This window comes from Diabrotica virgifera, chromosome 5 (genome assembly GCF_917563875.1).
Source record: "Diabrotica virgifera virgifera chromosome 5, PGI_DIABVI_V3a".
In the NCBI taxonomy this organism is placed as follows: Eukaryota; Metazoa; Arthropoda; class Insecta; order Coleoptera; family Chrysomelidae; genus Diabrotica; species Diabrotica virgifera.
Genome location: NC_065447.1, coordinates 76,388,096 through 76,399,000, shown reverse-complemented (window position 1 = coordinate 76,399,000; position 10,905 = coordinate 76,388,096). Strand labels below are relative to the sequence as shown.

General features: G+C 33.3%; 1 protein-coding gene across 1 annotated transcript in view; it reads right to left on the bottom strand.

Moving 5' to 3' along the window:
* Positions 1-1,057: 1,057 nt before the first annotated feature.
* LOC114326695 (uncharacterized) overlaps positions 1,058-10,905 on the bottom strand; it is a 126,375-nt gene continuing 116,527 nt past the window's right edge. The window contains exon 4 of the mRNA XM_028275108.2: positions 1,058-9,768. Within this exon, the coding sequence (XP_028130909.1) occupies positions 9,367-9,768 (402 nt within the window). The 3' untranslated portion in view covers positions 1,058-9,366. The remainder of the gene's footprint in view (positions 9,769-10,905) is intronic.

Below are 10,905 nucleotides of genomic sequence, written 5' to 3'. Positions count from 1 at the left end.
TCTAGCTACTACCAGAGGCGTACGACAGTGGATAGTTAATGGTTGACCCTTCCCAAATTATACGCCACTGAGGGAATTACTATTTTAGCGAAATTCTTCGATTCTCCAATACTTTCTATGTAAATAATATACTCTTTAATGGTAACGATTAAGTCATTAGTTTTCGAGATATTGGACGTTAAAAATTAAACGGCATAGTTATTTTAATTAATTCATTCATTCATCTTAAACTTCCAATATCTCTCAAACTGATGACTTTATCGATACCAATAAAGTTATTTACATACAAAGTATTGGATAATCGAAAAATTTCACTAAAATAGTAATTTACTCAGTGGCGTAGAATTTGGGAAGGGTCAATCATTCACTATCCCCTGTCGTACGCCTCTGGCACTAGCTAGAAACGTTTATTAATCACAATTTAGTAGGGTGTATAATAGCCACACTTTCTGCCACGTATGATAAGGATACGTCAAATAGTTTTAAAGTACTTGGCATCAATAATGTTTACATTTTTAAATAAAACACCCTGTAACTCAGTAAGTAGTCTTATTTTATTTAAGAGATTTTAGTTAAATCTTAATATTTTTAGGTCTAGAATCTGCAACTCAGAGATTCGACATTCTTAATAAAATTTAACCCTAAAAGGGCCCGTAGTAATATAACTCCAAGAAAAAAAGAGAAGAAAAAAAAACGACAAAAAAATGTTTTAATTAGTAAAAAATTCCCAGGAACCAAATTATCGAAATGGCATTTCAAAATACTTAATCCCTGCGACGTTATTAAAAAAAACAAATTTAAAACAAATTTGAATAATTGTCAAATGCCATTTTAGGGAGGAGTTTAATAGAAATTTGAATTTATCAATACATTTATCGAAAATATGCATAAAAATAAAAATAATGAGATCTTAAGCAGGTGAATATTTCTTTGGCAACAACCGCGCTTTTGCAAATGAAAATATAGTAACATTTAATAAACAAATTCAATATCTCAAAAAATATTAAATATTTTTCGACCAATTTTTTTTGCTTAATACTGGTAACATAGCGCAACTTAGTCTGTAAAATATGATATATTATAGTGCTTATTTAAAACGCTAAAAATAATTTGTTGCAAATTTGTTTTTAAAGTTTAATGTATAATTATTTAAATAAATATGGGGTCAAATTTAATTTAGTAAGTCTTATGTGAAATATTTACCCTTCAACTTTGCAGAAAAAAGTCCTATAGACCTTCATTAATAAGTAACCTCAGCAGTTAAAAAAGTATTTTTTTTTGCAAAAATGACCCCTTTTTAATTATTTAACAATGATCCCCTTGTATGATTTGGATACTTTCTTGAAAATATCTTTTGTACCCACCTAAACTTTGATATAAAATTTGTTTTAACCTGTACGAATTTACATTTTGACTTTTTTTATTTTATTAGGCTAATAATAATTAACTTCTTCAAGTGCCATCTCCGCCATAGAACTAGTCGACTATCATTACAGCTATTCGGACTTTAGAGACGGCTGCTCTGAAAAATTCATTTGATGTACATCCGTAACATTTTCTCAGGTTGCGCAGCCACGATATTCTGCGCCTCCCTATACTTCCCTTTCCTTGCATCTTTCCCTGCATAATCAATTGGATCAAGTTGTATCTCTCTCTACGTGTAATATGTCCGAGATATTCTAATTTTCTTGTTTTAATGGTCTGATTTCTTTTATCTTTCTCAGAAACTCTTTGTTTGTGACGTGTTCTGTCCACGATATTTTCAGAATAATTCTGTACACCCACAGCTCGAATGATTCTAGTTTTTTCAATTATGCTTCATCCAAGGTCCAAGCTTCCACTCCATAAAACAAAATGAAGAAAACGTAACACCTAGCCAACCTAACTCTTAGCTCCAACTTCAAATCTCTCTTGCAGAGCACATTTTGTTAAAATTTGCTCTAGCCTTTTCTATTCTGATTTTGATTTCCTGGAAGTAATCACCTGTGGAATTGATCATTGTTATAAGATATGAATATTGGTCTACTCGTTCGACATTGGTTCCGTTTATGAAGAGATTCTCGTTATTTCTTTGAGTATTCTATATTTTCGATATAAATTCTGATTTCTTGACGTTCATTGTTAGACCGCATTCTTGCCCAAACTCCGCTATTCTGGTCACCAGCCTCTGAAGATCCCCAATACTTTCGGCCAAGATGACAGTATCATCCGCATATCTAATGTTAATGGGAACTCCGTTTACCTTTATTCCAGTTGATTCACCCTCATGAGCTTTTTTCAAGATCTCTTCCGAGTATGCATTAAAAAGGATTGGCGACAACACGCATCTCTGTCTCACCCAACGTCTGATTTCAATTTTCTCTGACAGCTGTTCGTTAACACGTATAGTATAAATTCGATATAATCCTGAGGTTATTATAGTCTACCTTCTTTGATTTCAGAACATTCATTAATTGTTCATGTCGTACTTTGTTCATTGTATTAATTAGTTAACCAACAACAGATTTCACAAATTACCAACTTTTTATATTTGTCGACGGAAATTAAGATAAGGATCGAAGGCAAGATCAGCCTTCATCAAAATGAAAACAATCTTTAACAGTCACGCTATAAAATTGGAAATAAATGTTCGTTTACTACGCCATGAACCACTGAACCCTCAGCGAAGAGAGTCAAAGCATTGGTACGTGGCATGTGGTGCTATAGACGTACATTGGGACCTGGATAGAAAAAACTACCAACGAATAAGTTCTGCACATAATGGGCGAACGGAACAGACCACTGGTACATATCTTCGTAGACTTTCACAAAGCCTTCGACACTGTGGAATTAGACAGCATTATAACTGCTCTAAACAATAGTAGAATAGATTACCGGTTTACAAAGTTAGTGCAAACATTATACCAAAACGCCACAATGCGTGTAAAACTGCATGATACTACCAGAGAAATTTATATCAAGCGGGGTGTGAGACAGGGCGACACTCTCTCACCTAAATTATTTATAGCGGTCCTCGAATAAGCCTTTAAAATGCTAAAGTGGGAAAATAGAGGAATAAAAATAGATGGAGAAATGCTCAATCATCTGCGTTTTGCCGACGATATAGTACTTATTACCGAAGATCTGGGTGAAGCACAACAAATGCTACTAGAATTAGAAAATGTATCTTCAACAATAGGTCTAAAAATGAACATCACCAAGACCAAATTTATGACAAATTTAGTTCCCAGCGAACACCTATCCATCCAAAATCAAGTGGTAGAATTGACAGAAAAGTACAATATATCTCGGTCATGAAATCAGAATAGGCAAGGACAATCAGACTTGCTTGGGCGGCATATGGTTCACTAAGAGACATCTTTAAGAGCAACATCCCGACAGCTATGAAACGGAAGACATTTGACCAATGCGTTCTTCCTATTATGACATACGGAATAGAAACTCTCACGCCCACAAAAACAACAGCACTAAAAATGCGAGTGGCGCAAAGGCGTATGGAAAGATCGATTCTCGGCGTGAAAAAAAAGACAAAATAAGGAACCAAAACTTAAGGAAAAGAACAGATAATATCACTGATGTCGTTGAACGTATAGCCAAGCTGAAATGGAATTGGGCAGGTCACATAGCGCGACTGAAAGACTCAAGATGGACCAGAAAACTAATTGACTGGCGCCCAAGAGAAGACAAACGCAGCAGAGGACGACCACCAACACGCTGGATGGAAGACATTAACCGAATATCCAAGAAATGGCAACAAGAAGCACAGAACTGTAAAGAGTGGTGAAGAATGGGAGAGACCTATGTCCAGCAGTGGACAGAAGAGGTTGCATGATGATGATGATGATGATAATGGGCGAACTAGCCATGGCCATAAAACTTCGCAAACTGGAATCCTAGGCGATATAATGCGTAATAAATAACGGTAAGACCTACTTCGCACCATAGTTTAAGGTAAGGAAAAAGAGTAATATGCTTAAAAATGTATAAACATTTTCAATTTCTTTGCAATCTGAAAATGCAGCAGCATTATACTCCAGTTAAATCGGAGAGTGCAGGAAGAGTTATACCGGTTTCGGATCTTTTTTGCCCGTCATCAGTAGAGGGATATCCTCAAGAGGATATGGGACTACTGACTAGAGGCAAAAAAGCCCCGAAACCGGCATCGACTGTTCCTGCACTCTCCGATTTAACTAGAGTATAATGCTGCTGCATTTTCAGGTTGCAAGGAAATTGAAAATGTTTATACATTTTTAATTAATTTATGGAGTACTTAGGAAACCTTCTCGTTGGAACTTTACCACGCTGAGCAGATGGGACGTAAATTATTTAAAATTCCCTCATCTTAATGTTCGTATCGGCACCCGTATGGCTTATAATTTTTGAAAGTCGCGGAGGTAGTAACCAGAGAGTTTCCATCTGTTGTCAGTCTAGTAGTCTAGTGGTATGAGAACGATATTTATTGTCGTGTTCTGTATTACTGGATTGAGAACTTAGTTTGTAGAATATGCTTGTTGCATGACCTACGAAAATGGTTTAATTTGATCACTACCGTGATCAATTTAAGGCAGCAGTCAATAAAGTCAAAGTAGCCATGTTAGTGTCCAACATTCGTAACGGATAGGCACCATAAACTGAAATGACAATTGGAGATAAGACAAAATTTTGTTCTGAGAAATGATGATTCTGTTTTTCAAATACCAGCACACACAGTGCACAGATTTTAACCTGCAGGTGGGGGATGGCTTTTATGCGCTGTATTATAGTCTGTGTATGAGAGAAACAGTTTTCTAAATAATGAAATAACAGATTTTTCTATTATTTGTTATTTCTTTATTTCGAATATTTTTTCCGTCATACACCGACTATAATACAGCGCATAGAAATTATCCCCCACCGGCATGTTTAGAATCTGTGCACTGTTCCTGAGTTCTTGAAAGTTTTAATACATTGACGCTGTTGATAATTTGTATTTTGATTGGGTAGCCAGTTTCACTAGTATTCGAAACTTTAACCAGATTATAAATGATAATTACAGATTAATATAAATTTAATACTATTGTTTCAAAGAGACTCTAAGACATCTTCTATACATTAAATAAATTGGTCGTTTTAGCTGTGAATAAAGAAGTATAACTTACAGTCTTGAATAAATTTATACCTATCTATGTTTTACTAATTTTTGAACGTAACTTGAGTGCCAATTTATTCTTTGCCTTCTCAATTTTTAGAGGTAAGTTTAAATTATTTTCAAGTGTATCTACATTTAACAATTTAAATTATATAACAGATAAGCAAAATTATATCAAAAAGTTTTTAACACAGACATTCAGACTCATTGAATTTCTATTTTATAAGATTGGAATAATCTTCTTTTGCAGCGTCGGAATTAGAAAAGGGTAATATTGTGCTTTCTATGAATAAAGCAGATACTGTTAGTTTTGGTTGAATCTGTCATATTTATAACATTTATGTGTATATATATTAAATGGTACCTACCTATACAGAATGGTTCACGTAGATCTTATATTAATTGGTCATGGGCCCACCATTAAAAAAAATTATAACATCCCTCATGAGATTTTTTTATTCAGTTATTCATATCGAGTCGGACAACCTCTTTTTTCGGAAAATTTTCGGGTGGGGGGCGTTTCGTAAATATAGAGGTTTCTAAACTTTGGTGCGCCCAACAACAGGATCACCCTTAAAAATTGGTCGGACAATATTACCAGTTAATTGCAAATATTTTTATCAAACAATCTTGCAAAAATCATGTGAGGGTATAAATTTTATGCCTCTTCATGATGCGTGCGCCCCTCCCCCCTATGGAGTCATAAATGATGATTTTTTGCATGACTGTTTGATAAAAATACTTACAATTTACTGGTAATATTATCTATCAAATTTTAAGGGTACCCCAATTTTCGAACGCGCCAATGTTTAGAAACATCTATATTTACGAAACTCCCTCCTCCCGAAAATTTTCCGAAATGGAAAAGTTGTCCGACTCGTCATGAAATACTAAATAAAAATGTCTCATGAGGGAAGTAATATTTGTTTTAAATGGTGGGCCCAAAGACTAAAAACTTATTTGTGAAAATAACGAGATTTGAAATTTGAAAATTTGCAGTTCTGCATTAGCTGATCTACACATATATTCATAAAATATTTACAACCAGTTAAGAGAACATATTATAGATTATTATATTTTTAGATTTTGTCTAAAATTTTACAAATATTTTGTATAAATTAACAATTTAAACATAAACGAAGAAAATTAAACAAACAGTTAAATTGTCTGAATTATGGTTTGGAAAAAAAACTGACAGACGCAGACATGAAAAGGGTCTGAAACTGTTTTCTTGTTGCATGGCTAAGTTAAATATTATTATGGGATTAAGCCCCAATTGATTTGATAAAAAAATAAATTTTATAATTGATATTTGCCGTTTTTTTCAAAAAAAGTAATATTTGAAAATTTTATATCAAAATTTTAATTGATATAAGTGGTGTAGTAGTATAAACTTTCCGATTTCAAATCTGTTTATTTTCATAGACATAGCTGTATAATAATTATATTATCAACAAAGAAAAGACCAAAAATATGGGGATCTCAAACCTATCAACCCTGAAAAACCCCTTTTTCAGGGTTTTTTTAAACCCCGAGATTTTATTAAAAAAATAATGCAGTAAGTAGAAATTGAATGTCTACGGATATTGAATGTCAATGGATGGGAGAGACTTTTTTATCATACCGTGCTATTTTATGTATGAACTATGAATGTTTTGTTCCAATGATGTAAGGACGAATACGTGGACGTACGTTTGATTTTATCGACTATCACAATGTATTCGACAATGTATAGCACCAAATACTAATTGACATGCTCAAAAGTACACTAATAAACGAGAAAACTCTCCGAATTATTGTAATATTTATGAAATATAGTACTCATAATAAAAATTTAACCAAATCGTGGCGCAGAAGACAAACTATGCAATTTTTAAAACTTTGCAATACATTTTGCAACATCCACGACTACTCAATTCTTCTTATCTCTGTGGTAATTACATATACAGAGTGTCCCGAAAAGATTGGTCATAAATTATACCACACATTCTAGAGTCAAAAAGAGTTCGATTGAACCTAACTTACCTTAGTACAAATGTGCTCATAAAAAAGTTACAGCTCTTTGAAGTTACAAAATGAAAATCCATTTTTTTTAATATATCGAAAACTATTAGAGATTTTTTATTGAAACTGGGCATGTACCATTATTATGGCAAGAACATCTTAAAACAAAATCCTAGTGAGATTTGTCAACACCATAAAAATTTTATGGGGGTTTTGTTCCCTTATACCCCAAACTAGTGTCTACGTTCCAATTAATTCATTATTGTAGTACCATTAGTTAAACACAACATTTTTATAACTTCTTTGCCTCTTAGTATTTTTTCGATAAGCGAGTTGTTATCGAGATGCGGCTTCTTTTTTAATATATTTACATAAAAATTGTATGTTGGTTTTGTTCCTTTAAACCCCCCAAGTGTTTGTGCACGTTCCAATTAAACTATTGTTGTGGTACAATTAGTTAAACACAGTGTTTTTAAAACTTTTTTGCCTATTAGTCTTTTTTTGATAAGTCACCTTTTATCGAGATGTGGCTTATTTTTCAAAATATACCTAAAAATGTAAATTATAAATAAATTTTCAGATTATCAACAGGTCTCTATAACCGTACAACCATATATACAAATATGTGGTGTATTCGAAAATTATTTAAAATATCTCGATAAACACTGGCTTATCGAAAAAGTACTGAGAGGCAAAAAAGTTTTAGAAACATTGGGTTTAACTAATGGTGCTACAATAATAATTTAATTGGAACGTACACAAAAGTTTGGGGGGGTTTAAGGGAACAAAACCCCCATAAAATTTTTATGAGGTGCTCAAATTTCACTTTAATCTTTTTTTAAGATGCTGCTGCCATAATAATTCCACATGTTCATTTTCAATAAAATATCACTAAGAGTTTTCGATATATGAAAAAAAAATCGATTTTCATTTTGTAACTTCAAAGGGTTGTAACTTTTTTTGTGTGCACTATTGTATATGGGTAAGTGAGGTTGAATCAACCTATTTTTGACCCCAGAATTTATGGTATAATTTATGACCAATTTTTCGGGACATCCTGTATATTAATTCCTGAATATTGGCAGGTTTTGTTTTATAAACTATGTTTTTTAAGTGACCCTACAGGAAATATTCTAAAGAAATCCAATATCCATATATTGGATTTCTTGGATAAATCCAATCCATCTTCTGGGATTGGATCCATGTCTTAGAGACAATGGGAAACAAACAATTCGGTTTCAGAGAAGGATTGATTCAATGATCAAGGGAAGTTCAGAAACCAATTTACCTCTGCTTTATAGATTTTGAGAAGGCGTTCGATAGCGTTCAACATGATATGCTGTTTCAAAATCTAGAAATGATTGGAATAGATGATGAAGATCTGAGACTATTACAACATCTATATTGAAATCAAGAATCTTCTACTCTGGTAGACGGCAAATAAACAAACAAAATTTGCATTCAAAGAGTTGTCAAACAGGGTTGTGTGTTATCCCCAGTTTTGTTTAACCTTCAAAACTCCAGAAGATGACGTGACTTAGCAGTAATCCTGAACATCATGTGCTACAGTGTTGGCGACCTCAAAAACCCCCGGGTAACAAAATGTGGCTCTTAATATACCGATCTTGACATGTTTTCATAAAATTCGTTATGGCCACAAAAAATGCATGCATTTTTGGATGCATTTTGGATGCTTTTCCACCCATTTGACTATTGTAGATATTTTTTTTGACGTCGCGTCATATCTAACACAATCCAAAAAGTTGAATTTAATACTTGCATCACCTATCATTATCGGCAAGTGATGTATTTAAAAATCGATTTATTTTTTTCTAAAAGCACTGGTCTATGAATTTATTCATTTATTTTGTGTCTTTTCTTTTCTTTTTGAACACATTTTAACATTAGGCGTAACAATTATTGATCAATTATAATAGATAATTCACATAGATGACTATTAAATTGAGAGGCACACATTTTACAGATAACATTGATAACATTTAACACAAATATAATAATAATATTTTCTTTTAACAACATATATTTTGACAGTTCTGCATTATTCATATACGGTTCTGAATATCTGCGGTCTTATCGTTCAAAAATTCCATTCAAAGACATTCACAATCATTTGTTCTAACTCATCATATTCTCGCTTAAACAAAGCTTCAGCGGCAAATAATATTTTCTTAAATATGTCAAATTTTTACCGATGACTGACTCTTGGTAAAAAATTACTGGATGCCCTCCACGTAAGCGGTATCGTCTAAAGTATGGAGCCAGTTAAAGATCATCATGTTCCTCTCGTACTTCGATAACGGCTTTCCTCTTTCCCGTTCAACGTCTCTAATGGTTAAAGGCAAATTTTTCCCGGCTCTCTGCTTAGCTACTCTTAACATGGCCGCGTTTGTACTGTTGGAAGTCGTCGGACTCTTGCTGGGCGTGGGACTAGAACCTGGAACTGTCAGACGGGACGGAGCTGCTTGTGAATTGATAGGCGAAGATTCGGAACCTAGGCTTGCCGTTGCTGTTGAAGGGGTTACTTCTAATCTATCCAAGTTGAACTCGCTTTGGGAAAGCCTTTCTATGGCCTTGTAGGTAGTTAGTAAGCGACGTCTAATGTAGTTTTGACGGACCTAAAAGTAAGTAAATTTATTTGAAATAGAAAATCTTAAGAGTTAAAGAGAACATATACAACGGGTTTACAAAAATATTTTACGGCACATCTCAAAAGTTTTAGTTTGTTTATTAATTTTGTGGATGTGTGTATGTGTGAATGTACGTGTATCATTGTGTATGAGTGTACAAGTAAACGCCTTGATAGTCAGTAAAGTAGCCTTTGCAGTTAAGTGAGTGCACACTCACATCTTACTACTGATGAATTTGACCCTAATTAATTGGGAAACCCGCCGTTGAATTTAAAACAACTTTTTAAACAAATTGGAATATACTGTTTGAACATTATTTGTTCAAATAGTACAAATAATTTTTTGAAATAACTTTAAATCACATTTACACTTCATTCATGTAAGTTGTTCAACTTTCACTGATGAAAACTTATCACCTTCCCCAGCGACTAACACTGTCTATATAGTCCTGTCGCCAGTGGGAGTACAAGGGCCTCCTTAATTCAGATGGACTTACCCTAATTTTTTTATGTAGTTTGACCCGTGGAACACGAATTTTTTGGGTAACAGTCGATCCGGATGTCGATAAACAAAGAACTTGAGGAATCACATAACAGCGATTTTTCGCAAAACAAAACATTGATTTGTATTTTTTGGGTCATTCTAAGCAAAAAATGTTTTTACAAGTTTTTTCGTAGGATGCATAGTTTTCAACATAAACGCGGTTGAACTTTCAAAAAATCGAAACATTGCAATTTTTGAACCCGAATAACTTTTGATTGAGAAATAAAATAGCAATTTTGCTTACCGCATTTGAAAGTTCAAGTCAAATTCTATCGGTTTTGATTACTTTCATTGCTAAAAATTAATTTTTTTATTGTTAAACAAAGCTATAAACACAGCGATTGAATGGTGTTTTCAATGCATTTCCCATTTGAAATCGAACGAGTAGGCGCGCTACAGACAATTTCTACGTAGATTACGTACATTAAAACGCATGCATTGGGCACGGGAAACACTATGTGTTTATGGCTTTGTTTAACAAATAAAAACTTAATTTTTAGCAATGCAAATAATCAAAACCGATAGAATTGGACTTGAACTTTCAAATGCAGTAAGCAGAATTGCTATTTTATTTTTTAATCA